General features: G+C 43.5%; 1 protein-coding gene across 3 annotated transcripts in view; it reads left to right on the forward strand.

The window, feature by feature from the left end:
- col4a6 (collagen, type IV, alpha 6) overlaps window positions 1–14,591 on the forward strand; it is a 110,690-nt gene that overhangs the window by 90,400 nt on the left and 5,699 nt on the right. Inside the window, exons 18-41 of one of the 3 annotated variants that reach the window (XM_056369253.1) lie at window positions 226–295; window positions 406–507; window positions 627–791; window positions 1,776–1,814; window positions 2,930–3,022; window positions 3,247–3,404; window positions 3,486–3,668; window positions 3,792–3,975; window positions 5,678–5,722; window positions 7,656–7,727; window positions 8,174–8,281; window positions 8,448–8,666; window positions 8,783–8,941; window positions 10,952–11,122; window positions 11,209–11,352; window positions 11,473–11,595; window positions 12,493–12,674; window positions 12,764–12,827; window positions 12,948–13,022; window positions 13,409–13,516; window positions 13,621–13,728; window positions 13,840–13,911; window positions 14,151–14,270; window positions 14,375–14,491. In XM_056369253.1, the coding sequence (XP_056225228.1) occupies window positions 226–295; window positions 406–507; window positions 627–791; window positions 1,776–1,814; window positions 2,930–3,022; window positions 3,247–3,404; window positions 3,486–3,668; window positions 3,792–3,975; window positions 5,678–5,722; window positions 7,656–7,727; window positions 8,174–8,281; window positions 8,448–8,666; window positions 8,783–8,941; window positions 10,952–11,122; window positions 11,209–11,352; window positions 11,473–11,595; window positions 12,493–12,674; window positions 12,764–12,827; window positions 12,948–13,022; window positions 13,409–13,516; window positions 13,621–13,728; window positions 13,840–13,911; window positions 14,151–14,270; window positions 14,375–14,491 (2,881 nt within the window). The remainder of the gene's footprint in view (window positions 1–225; window positions 296–405; window positions 508–626; window positions 792–1,775; window positions 1,815–2,929; window positions 3,023–3,246; window positions 3,405–3,485; window positions 3,669–3,791; window positions 3,976–5,677; window positions 5,723–7,655; window positions 7,728–8,173; window positions 8,282–8,447; window positions 8,667–8,782; window positions 8,942–10,951; window positions 11,123–11,208; window positions 11,353–11,472; window positions 11,596–12,492; window positions 12,675–12,763; window positions 12,828–12,947; window positions 13,023–13,408; window positions 13,517–13,620; window positions 13,729–13,839; window positions 13,912–14,150; window positions 14,271–14,374; window positions 14,492–14,591) is intronic. The other 2 variants (XM_056369255.1, XM_056369254.1) reach the window with 2 other exon arrangements.

Raw genomic sequence — 14,591 nt, forward strand, 5'->3', positions numbered from 1 at the left:
GATGGTGCCAGAGTTTCTTCTTCTTCTTCTTCTGTTTTTTCCTCAGGGAAACTGATGTAGAAAGTTTCACTTAACTGTTGGGATATTTAGAGGGATAATGACTTAATACTGTGTTTATATGTGGTGCAAATAAATTTAAAGGAAGTAGTATGAAGTGGGGGAAAATGCTTATTAATATTTTTTTATTTATAACATGTTTGTTTTTTTGGATGTGTTTTCTATTAGGGAGACCAGGGAGAACCCGGACTGCCAGGACCTCCCGCTTACTCTAATGGGTTGAGCACCTCTGTTCAAGGTAATACACCGATTTATTGGTGATCTCATAAACTAATTAGATTTGACTGTGACCTATCTTTTAATGTGTTTGTTTCCTGTGTTAACCGTCTTCTCTGTGATTGGCTGCAGGACTCCCGGGTGATCCAGGTCTCGGCGGCTTGCCCGGTTCCCCAGGTGACCAGGGAGCGCCAGGGTTCCCAGGAGCACCGGGCCCACCAGGACAACAGTTGGGCAAGTTACTTGAACATTATCATCAATTACACTCATCGGTTAACCGCACAGATTGATTTACTGTTACATTTAGAATATTAATTCAACGCATCTGTCAATCATCAATCATCAATCATCAGATCCCACATATGGAAGTCGTCCAGGCACCCCAGGTTTCCCCGGGACCCCAGGCCCAAAGGGAGAGAAGGGTAACCAGGGCATACCAGGCTACGGCACTGAAGGAATCCCAGGCTCCCCAGGACTCCCCGGACCCGTCGGGCTTCCTGGACTTCCGGGCCCCTCTAGTATGTTCACGCAGAATCGACTAATGAAAGCTCTCTGGTCCCTCACAGGCGGTCATGATAAGGACTGACGTGGCTTATTTGAGAGATGGGAACTGAAGCGTTTTGATAGCAATTAATAAAAGTTATAACGACAGTATTATTTTAAACTTTTAAACTCTTTCTCCTTTAGATGTGTTTTGTTGTTTAAGTTGTCTTCCATTTTAGTTGTATGAAGGAGTTTATCATTATTTCGGTCTAACTTTATTTTATGGTAGAATTTTCTTCTAATGAGCAACGAATGATCGGTAAGAAAGTGAAACGATGTTAGATAAATTACAAAATATATACGCCTGATATAATATGGCATTACATCTGTTTAATTACAGCTGTCTAATGAGGCGATCATAGGTCCTTGATGGAAGTATTCGATGTGATGTATTACAGCATCATTTGTAGAACAGCATCTTAACTGTAGCATATTTTGGATCTGATATGACATTGCATTTTATTTCTCATTAGACTATGATCCTGTAAAATGGCGGCTAATAGTAGATATTAGGGTTTCCTATTAGGTTTCTAATTAGGGTATAATTTGGTGTAATGGTGTCTAAGTATTGTTTACTTGGGATCTAATAGGTAATTATTGGCGGAGTAATTTAGGTGTAGCCTAAAGTGTGTAACTATGCTTGTTTACTGTCTAAGAAACAAAATAGTATGAATAGTTTTGTCTAATTTGATACAAAGTACGGCTTGTTATTAGCTTAGTGTAAAATAAGTGCGACCATCATTTTTATAGATAAAATTATGCAACAATAATCAACTTCAAGATGGCGATACAGCATCATTCTGGCACTGAGCTGCGGTTGGCATCACTTACTTTGCAATAGGAAAATGGGTGTTGTAATGTTGCAGCCGTAGAGGACAGGTCATCGGTAAGACTACAGGACAAGGTAGGAGCAGACTTAAAAAACATAACGGTTGACTGACTTTATACTGTCCTCCAAGGGTCGACCGATCCCTGCGTCATCTATCCACCGTACCCAGGTCAGTCAAATACGGGTATAGGCAGCCATAACGCTATGACCGCCGTGACTTATGTTCAGGCTGCCAAAGCGAAACTCAGAACAACAACTTTCAAGCAGGCAGTGCCTGACTGCCACCGTGCTTTGTTTTTCCCACGCTGTACTCTGTGCAGGGTGCTGTGGTAAGTACAGCTGAGGAGAGCGCAGGCTCTTCGCTGGCTTCAGACTTGGATGGGAGGGTCTCTCTGCTCCAAGCTGCTTCTCTCAATCTTTGGCCACAAAGTGTCGCCCGCTCTCAACAAGGATTCACTGATTTTACATGGACGTTAATGCTTGGCAGAGTTTGCAACAGGGATTTGTTTTGGTTTTTATTGTATTTTTTCTTTCTTTTTAAATTTGGTTGGCACAAACACATAAAAAAAAAAAAAAGGAATAGAAAGAATGGAGACACAAACTGAAAGAAAGTAACATTAACAACGATAATAACTACGATAATTATCACGCTAACGCTTTCTTTCAGTTTGTTGGGAACATTTAAGATATTTCATCTCATCACATTAATTAATTGGCTGAAACAAACAAACCTCTTACACGTGTTTGGTTGAGAACCTCCAGGCTGATGATACTTCCTCTTCCTCTGTGTGTGTGTGTAGGTGCCAAACTGCAACAAGGCTATGCATGCTGCTTGTGGCAAGTAGCTCTTAGCCATTATAGTCCATGTAAAATCACTGAATTCATGCTAAATACAATGCTGTTTTATATTTTACTATGATATAAACCTTTTATTGCTCTGTCATCTTGCAGCAGCAGCAGCTCAAATCTTCATGACCAAACAGAGCAAACTAACCCTGATTTCACACTGTGACACCAAGCTGCGCTTCCAATCTGCTGGTTTCAGTCATTCCTGTTTTTATTATATGAACATTTAGGTGAGAGTGAAAAAAGTAAGTTCTAAGACAGGAAATCCATCTGGTTCACATCTTACATCGATCAGCTGGAGATGAAACAGTGTGAAATCTGAAAATCACAGAATTGATACGTGGTTTGAAGCCGCTTTGTGACTAATTTACCAATAATTGATCTAACTTAATGTGTGTGTGTTTGTGTGTGTGTGTGTTTGTGTTTGTGTACTTGCAGTTACCCCCGGTGTCCCCACCAGCTACCCTGGACCGCCTGGGACGCCTGGCCCAAGAGGACCGCCAGGGAACACAGGATACAAAGGCTTCAGAGGTACACACACACACACACACACACACACACACACACCATCACATTTCCATCACAGACATTGACGTACTACATTTTTTTATTTACATTTTGTACATTTTCCAGTTTAAAATTGCTTCGACTGTCCTGCAAAAACGGCTCCATGATCATCTCCATTAATATCTTTCTTTTCTACGTCTTCTTTCCTTTCCCTCCTTCTGCCGTCTTTGTTGTCCTGTTTCCTCCAGGGGATCCTGGCGACTGTGCCTGCCTGGGAGGCGGCTCCTCGGCGTTGCCCGGCCTACCCGGAGCCCCCGGAACCAACGGCAGCCCCGGCTTCCCTGGACGTAAGGGTGAGCCTGGTGATAGCGGTTCACCCGGCTTTAATGGCGTCCAAGGACCTCCTGTGAGTAAGATATTGACTCTGTTGTTTCCCCAGTGTCAGAGGGGGGGTTGTGAAGTAATGCACGTCTCTGTCCTCGTCCAGGGTCGAAGCGGTGAAACGGGTTTCTTTGGCCGTAAGGGAGAGAAGGGGGCACCTTACTACCCCAACCAGGGTTTGGGGGTGAAAGGAGAGCTCGGAGCTACCGGGCCCAGAGGACCTACAGGTGAAACTGGAAAACCTGGCAGAGACGGACTGCCTGGCTTCCCTGGAGCCCCCGGGCCCCCAGTGAGTACTAAGAGGATTCATATTAATCTGAAGGACTTGAGCAAGTTCTTAAGAGAACGAATGAGGATAAGGATTTTAATACTTCCTTTTCTTTCCTTTCCTTTCCCTTCCTCTCCTCTCCAGGGTGACGCTGGCTACGGCACAGTTGGAGAGAAAGGTTTCCCAGGGTTCCCGGGGTCTAAGGGTCGTCCCGGCGGCGCTGGCGAGCCCGGCATTGGCTACGTCGGAACCCCAGGCTTTCGCGGAGAGCCTGGAGAGCCCGGTATTTCTGGGTTGCCAGGGCAACCAGGTTTACCTGGACCGAGAGGTAAGTGATGACAGGGAGGAACGACAGACGCGGAAGAAGGGAGAGGAAGTGTTTGGTGTTGGTGTGCGTTTTGTGTTGAGTGTCGGAGTGGGTGTGTGTGTGTGTGTGTGTGTGTGTGTGTGTGTGTGTTGTGTGTGTGTGTGTGTGTGTGTGTGTGTGTGTGTGCGTGCGTATGCATGGATGTCATGCCGTATTCCTCCCGCAGGGTGAAACCCTGACCATACATCCATCTCATCACCCATCACTGCCCATCCTCCATGTACTGTAGTTACCATAGCAACCTCATCCTAACACCCTAAACCATTAGAAGACACTTCTAGGGGACAGACAGTTCCTGGTTCATCTGCCTTGCTGAAGCAGTCCAGCTCTCCAGGACCTGAAGCGACAACGTGGCTCTTGTTAGATTTTCTCTGCCACAGCAGCTTCCTGCCCTTCATGCCTCAGCTGCAGCAGCACACTGTTAACTACATGATTAATGGTCTCCATTAATGTGCTTATACACCTCTTCTGCAGCCAATAATCTATAATCCATAAACTGCTTTGTTAGTCGACTGACTGACGCACAATGATGAGATTTTAATGCTGATTGTGCAACAGCTACTGTGCTTGTTTAGTCTCAGAGGAGGTGAGAAGATTTCATCTGGAAACATCAGGCGAAATTATGATTCACGGTTCGCGGTGAATTATTCTAAAAGGTTTGGTTTGGTGTTTTTTTTTAGATCGCCACACTTCTTCATATCAGTCCTACTGATGCCTGAGCACATCCTCTCAGGCACTGGTCACTATTACCAAGAAACACCCTTCAAAATAAGACACTGCGATCCCCTGTTATGGGTAATGGCATCAATGTGGCCATAATCAAAAACAGATTTTACCTTCTTGATTGTTTATTTAAAGCAGCGGTTCCCTGAATTTACGGACTGAATTATAGTGGAAATAAATGATTCCCCTTTTTGTCGGGGACTTTGAGAACCACTGATTTAAAGGATTTCTAGAGATCTGAAGATGTAAACAGATTTTCAGTGACACAATAATGGACATGATGATATAAAATACAATAAAACATCTGGATCCATCTAAAGTCAAGTTTATAAACCACGCACGAATCAAACGTTCTTCCTCCCTGAGACTAAATGACACAAAGTCTTCAGCAGCAGCTGGCCACTCATCTTCAGTGTGACTGTGTGCTCTCATACCGTGATGCTAATGCTAAACAACTGATTCATTTTGCTTTTAATATGAAGGTTATTGTCGCTCACGGGAGCTGAGAGAGAGAGAGAGAGAGAGAGAGAGAGAGAGAGAGAGCACGAGGACAGAGTCCGTTTGGTAAACTCTGGAAACATTTGAAGTCGCTCCTCCTCTCTCTCTCTCCCTCTCTCTCTCTCTCTCTCTCTCCTGTTGAGGGGAATAATCTGTCTTTAAGCACTTTTACATTGAAGCATTTTAATATGCCTTTGCCTTAACTGAATGAGCCTTGAATAATTGAATGGAACTGATTGCTGATTTGCTGATATCTGTTTGATGAAAAACAATTTAATTGCTTTATTGGCGCATGCAAATGACCCTGACTGGCTTTGTATGCTGCCATCTTCTCTCTCTCTCTCCCTCTCTCTCTCTCTCTCTGTCTCTGTCTCTCTCTCTCTCTCTTCTTTATCCATCCCTCCTTCTCTCTGACCTTCCTTGTGCATGTGTATCTATCCAGGTGAAAACAGCTGTGGAGGGGTTAATGACGTCGGAGAGGGAACGGGTGGGTAACTAACTTTTTCATCCACCAGCCAGAGTAAAGAGCCTGGGACAGAATCTGTAGCTTGAGTTTCAGGCAGCCCAGCCACTGGTGGATCCGTAAACTATCCCCTGAGTAGAGCCGATCGCTTACAGAAGCAGTGGAGAGGAAAGACTTACTCATGAGTCACATGCTGGGTAGAGCGGGGAGTGACTTAAAGAGACACCGTTAGATGGAAACGAACAGGGTTTGACCACATCTTTGCAGTTTATCGCTGCAGACTTCCCCAGAAATGTGTTCACAATGTAAATGGGCTGCTATGTTCTATATGTGACTATAATGATGCAATGGCCATTTGAAGATGCACAGTTAAAATATTGTTTCTTCCAATAATAATAATAATAATAATAATTTTAAGCATATATTTTTTTCTTTAAGTTGTTATTTCAGAACATAAAGGTCTACATGTTGAAGTGTCCTTAAAATAAAATTCTAGTGGATAAATATTGTATCTTTAATTATTTTTTATCACTTTTTTATTTTGTTGGCCTCAAGGGAATCCCTTAGCTGTATTCTGATTGGTCAATTTGTAACTGTATTCTGATTGGTTAATAGGTTTGTTTCTCTATCCTGATTCATCGATTTGTAACTTAATTCTAATTGGTCAATTTGTAGCTGTATTCTCATTGGTTAATTGGTTTGTAGCTGTATTCTGATTGGTTGATTGACTGATTTGGCACAAAGGGGGATTTGAACTCAAGGAGGAACTGATTATATTTTGGTGGTCAAAGGTCGAAGGTCACACAAAACCGCTTTTACCCATAATTCAAGACTTCAGTCGATAGAATTTCACACAAATGATTAATATCCATGAAAGTAAAGGAGCCTCCAGATCTGTTTGCATTGTGAACACAAGGGGAGGGGTCAAGACTTTTGTTCCACTGTCACCTTCTGTTACTTAACGGTTTGATTGATCGCTTGAAAGCCATTAATCACAACCTTGGGGTCCTGTTCTGTAATAGCTTACAATTACCTCATCAGAGCAAGTACTTCTGGGAAATGTGGTCTTTTGCATTCTGAAACAGGCCGGCCCACTGTCAATCATTTGTTCATGGCGGAGCGGATGGAAGCTTCTCGCTCCCTGCGTCTCAGGGATTCCATTCGGGCGGAGTCAGTCGATGATTGACGGGCGAGTTTCAGGTTTTTAAAATCCGGATGTGTGGCGCTTCAGAGCAAACACCGCCTTCTCGAAACATGCAACACATTCCAGTCCAGTCCACTGGACACGCTCTCCTCTTCCTCCAATCAAAGCTGCTGAAACCTGGCGCATGTTTTCAAGCCCTGCCTCTGCTAAGTGCTTTTAACCAGTGAGGGAGGGAGGGAGGGAGGAGGGGAGGGGGGGGGCCAATGGAAATAATAAACCTGATCCCCAAACACAAAACCCCCCTCTGAATTTATAACTTTCTAATGTTTTAGCATCACCTTCTAATTTTTGAACTGCCCTTTTAATATGATGAATTTGCAACTAACGACATTCAACCCACAACACACAATAATTCTCATGATCAAACTCAGATTAACCTGAACAGAAAGCTTTTATTTTGATAAACGGTAGTGGCGTGAATGGAGGCGACCGACAATCAACAATTGCGAAAACACATTTACAAAATGTATTTCACTACAGAAGTTTTGTGTTGAATGTAGCAAACATGTAGCAGCCGTGGCGTTATCACTAGATATATGCTAACACTACTTATTTATTATTATTTGTCTTTATTGTACTCATGTTTCAGAGATTTTTTTTAAACATCTCATCTATTTAAAGTGTTTGTAAATTTAATTTGAGCCAGGTTTAGAAATATTTACATATAAGTGGTTAATGTTACAATTGTGTGTCGTTATATGTGTATTAAAGTGTATGAAGTGTGATTGCTAACCTGTGTATGACTGCTACCAGGCCAAGTGCTACCTTGCACCATACCTGGTGAGGATGGAGACCCCGGTTACCCCGGTTTACCTGGACGGCCAGGTAAAAATCAGCAGAGGTTTTGATAGTTTATACTTTAAATCTGATTTAATACATGTCTTAAACATATTTTCTTACATCATATTTGGTTCTTTTTTGACTCAAATGCAACGTCTCAGCTTTCAGTTGTGTTGTCAGTGGTAGAAGTTGCCTTTGGGATATTACATCATAGCACATACACAAATATAATATAGTTAAAATGTTGAAAATGAATAAGAGAGTAGTTACTAATGGATTTATTTGTGTCAACGTTTGTTTTGACCATTGGAAACATATCGCAGCTGTTTACTGACACTGATTGATTGATTTTTTCTATGTGTCAGGCTTTTTATCGTTTGCTCAGGTCGTCACTTCTCAAAAATAAAACTTCCTGTGCATCAGATACTGTCATTACAGCAGAATGAAGGATACTTAATACAATTAAAGTCGTACCTGTGTGCACCTGTCAGGCCCTAAAGGTCAGCCAGGTTTTCCAGGAGATTCAGGACGTCCAGGGTTTGACGGTGCCAAAGGAGAGAGAGGAGACCCAGGTTCTGGAGGCCGACCTGGACCTCAAGGTAAACCTGTGTGTTTCTGTATTTGTTATCGAGAGTACAACCCGGGCCGAGGTTCCCTGCGATGGCTGTAGATCTGTTCTCAACCGTCCGTACATTACATACACTAAACCTGGCAGACATCTTATTCATCTCCTGCACCTGTTTCCTTCACCCTGTCTACCTGCAGGTTTCCCTGGACCCAGAGGGGATTCTGGAGCTCCCGGTATCCCAGGACAGGGCTTTGATGGAGGCAGGGGGAAGGATGGTCTTCCAGGGCGTCCTGGAGCCAAAGGCCAGCCCGGAGAGGTTCTGGGAGCCACACCTGGTGCTCCAGGACAGGACGGCTTACCAGGAATAACTGGAGACAAAGGCCAGCCAGGGACACCTGGAGGACCTGGCTCACCTGGTGGGTCTGAGACAGAGACACTCACGTTGTTACATTCTTCAATCAGGTGTTTCTATCATTCTGTCCATCCTATTCCAGTTTATAAGAGTTTCTTTTTTCCTTCCTTCCTCTGTCAGGTTTTGACGGACGCTCCGGTGTCCCCGGACTAAAGGGAGAGCGCGGCGTTGACGGTCTTCCCGGTTTCCCCGGCCTTCCTGGACTTCCAGGTGAGCCGACCGGCGGCATTCCCGGTCGGCCCGGAGCTCCTGGCAGCAAGGGACTGAGCGGATCACCAGGTGAGGGAAAAGATTCATCACCTGTGTCCGTGACGTTTTACCACGTCTAAACAGACTGCTCTTTCATTTTGTAGGATTTTAGAAAGTTTAGACTCCCATGTTCCATATCTGAGAGATCGTGTGTTTGTCCACATAGAGTTATCTGTAGCTTTATTTATAATAGAAGAAGAAGAAATATAATTTAGTTCAGTGTCTTTCTCCACTCATCCCTTCACTTTTACCAGAGTTGGTTCATCCCTGTCTTTTTTCTTTGTATTTCTCTCCTTCTCATCCTGTTTTGTATTTCTCCTCGTCCTGTTTTTTCCTCCTCCTCCTTTCCTCCCCTCCTTTCAACACACCACCATCATCCCCTCCATCCATCCTCTCATCCCTCCATCCTTCTTGTTCTTGGTGTTGGGTCATTCGTTATAGGCTGCCAAGGTGAGACACTCTCTCCCACCATCCATCCATCCATCCATCACCCATCCATTCCTCCATTTCGCTTCATCCTTTGCTTCCATCCCTCCATCCTCCTGCTATTCGTGCATAAGACCAAACGCTTTAACTGCTACCTCCCTGAAAGTGTCTGCCTACTCTTCATCCGTGCAGCAAAACAAATGTCCATCTCCGTAATTCAATCAATGGTGGAGTCGACGCTGGGGTGTGAAACAAGTGATTTTCCCAGAATCAAATAATCAAATGATTATCTTGAAACAAGGTCTGAACACTTCCAGAAAAGTTTTTATTTCTAACGTTCTTTAGAGGTGAAACGCAATGAAACGTTCAACCAGAGAGGATGCTTTATAATCAAACAACACATGGACATCTACCTTTTATATTATATGGGATATTTAACAATAGTCCCTCCTTGCAACTGCATTACAATACGACAAATCATATTTTTTTTAATGTGTTTTTGTTTCGTGATCACACAAAGTCACGGATCTCCCGTCTTTAAGTCACGATGCTGCATCATATCATCGTGTGATTCAGGATTAAGCTGCAGAAAAATTCCTAAAAGGCACAAAACCGTGGTGCCGGAAGGAAACTAAAGTTCTCACACCCCACTCAAAGACTCATTCAGCTGTTTGTTTTTGGTCAAAGTGTTTTCTTCAGATGGACATTTTAGTTGTGAGAGACTCAGAAACAAAACATTTTCTTAAGAAATGTGACTACCAGTGTTTGGTTTGGTTTTTGCAGCCAGAACTAACCCTTGTAGTTCAGTTACATACTTGCATCTAATCTGTGCCAGATGTGTATATTGTATTGATTACAATAGGTTTGTGTGACAGCATAAGTTTTAACATTGTTGCAGCTGCATCGAGACTAGAAGCTTTTTCTACACTCTTAAAAGGGCTTTTAATTTTCAGCACATCCCTGCATTGTCCTGGATTCGTGACAAATTAGTGAAGTGATGAAAACAGATGTGTTGAAAATGGGGTTTTCTTTTTAAGAATGTAAACCAGTAGTGGTACGCTATCCCATAGGACAAACAAACTTTAGGCGGTAGATCGTCACTAATTCAGCCTGGAATTGCACTTGAGTTTCTTACATATCTTTAATGAAATTGAATATAATTACAGGTTTGATCCAGCAAACGTTTAAACATTTAAAATCCCTGCTGGTAATGAATCTGAAATCAGTCACATCATGCTTGTTCATGTTCAATAAGATCCCCAATCTCAGTGCAATTGCAGGTTGTCTGCTTTTTGCTGTTGTGCGTAATAAGAATAGAAATAATTGTGAAAATGATTTTTGTTTAATATGTATTAATAAACTTATTGGAGGTAAGTAAATTGATTATTAAAAAAAAGGTAAGTTTGTTTTTGTTACCCAATATTTACATTCTGTGTATCAGAATAATGACATTTATATTCATATTATTGTATTTTAATGTTTACACTGTTTTTTAAATAAATATGTAGATGTCTGTTTCCATTTAAAATATAGATCATGACCAGTGCCTCATTAAATTTCTCTCCGTCTTTCTTCCATCCATCATCTGTCCCGTCACCATCCGTCCACCAACAGGTTTCCCCGGTCGGAAGGGAGACAGAGGAGATCCAGGATTCCCAGGCCCTGCTGGGATGAAGGGAACCCCAGGACAGCCTGGCACCCCTGGGTCACCAGGGGCAAGGGGACCCCCCGGACCTCCAGGACCAGGAACTAGAGAGGGGATCCCAGGAATACCAGGAACAAAGGGTAGGCTGGAGCTCAATGGTTTTCTAACTTCTCTGAATAATAACTCCCTACAGCGTCTCATGTGGAGTCTCTGTGTCTTTCCACAGGTGAAAGAGGTTTCCCAGGTCTGATGGGTTTCCCTGGACTCCCAGGGCGTCCTGGTACTCCAGGATTTACTGGAGGAAAAGGACTGCCTGGGGGGCCTGGAAGAAACGGACTTCCCGGTGGATCTGGATACCCCGGACTGAAAGGTAAAGTATCCAGAGCAGGGAATAAGTGCAATCACTTGGATGGCAGAGGCACGAGGATACACACAGGCCAGTACCGGCCGAGGAGGCTGTGAGTCACACTAACATCCATGTGTTTTACAGGTGACAGAGGATACCCCGGCCCTCCTGGCTTGCCCGCGACTCCTAGTCCATCACTGTTTGTGGAGAAAGGAGACCCCGGAAACCCTGGAGGCAACGGCCTTCCTGGCTTCCCCGGACCCAGAGGTAACACTACTTCCTGCTGCGTTTTACTGTTTTATTATCATTTGACAGCTCATAATTAATCATTCCCTCAGAGTATCACAGGACGGCCTACAACTTTATTATAGATCAGCAGTTTTACTGTGAACTTGAAAAAGTAGAGCCATCTTTTACTTAAAGGAGCTATTTGTAAGTTTTGCTAATGCTATGTAGCCAGCGTTAGCATTAACAGCTGTTTACTTAACAGTGTAGAAGAAGCATTGTGAGTTCAGCATCAAACTTCATTCCTTTACTCGCCAACATCTGTCTACAGAGACGGAAAGAAACACCAATATTAACTCTTGTCTCTAACACGTCCTTTCTTCTACTAAAGTTAGCACGCTAACCAGTTAGCCGCGGCACATGTTGTCATTTTCCGATAGCGACTCACTGTAGCCTCCAATCTGCGCTGAAGACGCAGCGCTGGTCAGAGGACGTATTATAACCTTCTCGTATTTATAAAGACAGCAATGGCCGAAGCTCTTGTTAAGTAACCCGCCCCTTTGAAGGAGCTATTTCTAGCTAATGTTAGCATTAACAAAAGTTCAAGTTTGCACCATACTATGAAAATATTCCATTTCAAGTCCTGCATTTTCGTTAAGTAAAAGTACATCAATTATGTAAAATTGCACAATTCAGAGTGTTATTTTGTATCATGTATGTCATTGGATTATTATTACTGTTGCATTAATGTGTATGCAGTGTTTTACTGTTGTCAATGTGGTCAAATAAAAGTACCTTACAATTTTACCTTAGTACAGTCTTGAGTCACTTTCCACCACCTCTGTGAACTGTCAAAGTTTGTCATGTGCTTGTGTAATCGAGCCTTTAATTTCCCTCCACGTTGCACCTCTAACCCCCCCACTCTGAATCTGGTTTCAGGTGACAAGGGTTTCCCAGGTCTGCCTGGTCGTCAGGGTCTGCCTGGACTTCCTGGTTTTGCTGAGCAGAGTAAAGGACAGCCGGGACAGCCTGGTTATCCCGGGACGCCAGGACCTCCGGGCTTCCCCGGACCAAAGGGAGAGGCTGGAATCATGGGATTCCCCGGCATATCTGGAGCAAGGGTAAGAAAACACACACACACACACACACATAGAAATAAAACAGTATAAAGTTCAGACGGTGAGCTTCAACTTCTGATGGCTTCTTTCAGGGTGATGACGGTTCACCTGGTTACCCTGGTAATCCTGGAGAATCCGGGCGACCTGGTTCCAGGGGTGAGTGAAAAACCAACATCCTTCAACACATCTGATCATTCAACCTCACATCTGTTTATGAATAACTAAATACTATATAATATTACATCCATCCACTGACTCCCATGTTTTGTTCTTCAGGTATACCTGGAGATAGCTTTGGTTATCCTGGAGGCCCAGGAGCTAAAGGCCAGCAAGGAGATTCAGGTTTCCCAGGTGAGACTTTCAATGCTTGGATAAAGTAAAACCAACCACCCCTTTACCTAGATTTTTTTTTTTGCCTGTAGGTGAATGAATGAAAAAGAAAAGGCAGTTTAAGTCCACATTTCAGCTGCCCCCATACTGTGGTGACATGGATCTGGTTTTTATTCCCCCCTTATTACAGTGGATACCTTTAACACACTTTAATACGTCCCCTGCTCTACCAGACCTTCAGTTTGTTTCTGTTTTACCAGGTTTATAAGCAGTAAATATTCAGTATCAAGTGACGGTTTATGTTTCTTATGATTTTGTTTTGGCAAAGAGATGATCTCCAGACTCCAGTTATAAAACATCTGGTAGATCAGAATCTGTTACCTATGAGATTGATTATCTCTCCTCAGGTGGTCCTGGTAGGGACGGCGCCCGTGGTGACAACGGCTTTCCAGGAAGTCCAGGTTTCCCTGGAGGAAAGGGAGCTCCTGGTGAAGCAGGACGGCCTGGATTAATGGGTGAGAGACACCGATCCTCAGACTTTCAACAAAATTAACCTCACAGTTGCCACATTAGGTCTCCACAGTCGGATATTAACATTTATCTCACCCCCTTTTTGCAGGCTCCCCTGGTTTCCCCGGTCCAAAGGGTCAGTCCGGCTACCCAGGTAGAAGAGGAGGAGATGGCACTCCTGGTTTCCCTGGAGGTCCTGGAGGACCTGGAGCTAAAGGTGAAAGAGAAAACCACACATGCAATTTGACTTTCTCTTTTCAAATAAGACGGTAGCAAAGAAAATGAGCAGAGGTTGCAGACGAACACTCACTCTGTTGTGTTTGTGCAGGTTTGCCTGGATCTCCTGGTTTGGATGGACTCAATGGCCTTGGTGGACCTAAAGGTCTCCCTGGAACCCCAGGCAAGGATATGATATGATATGAGTCCTTTTTTAATAATTTTAAGATGAGATATTTACATACTTTAACCACTTAACACCCACTCCTCTTTGAGAAACAGTATTTTGTAGGTTTCTCTTATATTCTCAGCCATGTTTTGTACCTGGATTATTTTTTGAAATAACCACAATTATTTAAAAAAAAAAAGAAAAATAAGAAAGATGAACTGCTGTTGAAAATTTTTTGTTGTATTTGTGTCCAGGTGGAAGTATAGGAGGTCGCTCAGGTGCCCCTGGAATTCCAGGGTTGAAGGGAGAGAGAGGCGTCTCCTACCCAGGATCTCCAGGCTACCCCGGCCCGAAGGGAGAGAGAGGACAGCCAGGTTAGATAGACTTAAAGGAAGTTAAAAGTGGTGGTTTGAATGTGGATTAAAAAATATATAATATCAAAATCATGGCTGCTGATTTGTATTTGCGTGTATGTCAGGTGGTCCTGGACTCACAGGGTTCCCTGGTCTGCCCGGACCTCGTGGTGAGTCTGTGGGGTCAGATGTTCCTGGACCTCTGGGAGACCCCGGCCTCCCTGGACTGGATGGAGAGTATGGTAAATACATTTCCTCAGTCCAGTTTTCCTTTCCTTTCCTTTCCTTTCCTTCCCTCAACCCAGTTTCCTTTCTCCTCTCCTCTTCTTCTAACCCTTATCG

The sequence above is a fragment of the Seriola aureovittata genome, chromosome 23 (genome assembly GCF_021018895.1).
Source record: "Seriola aureovittata isolate HTS-2021-v1 ecotype China chromosome 23, ASM2101889v1, whole genome shotgun sequence".
NCBI classification, from domain to species: domain Eukaryota; kingdom Metazoa; phylum Chordata; class Actinopteri; order Carangiformes; family Carangidae; genus Seriola; species Seriola aureovittata.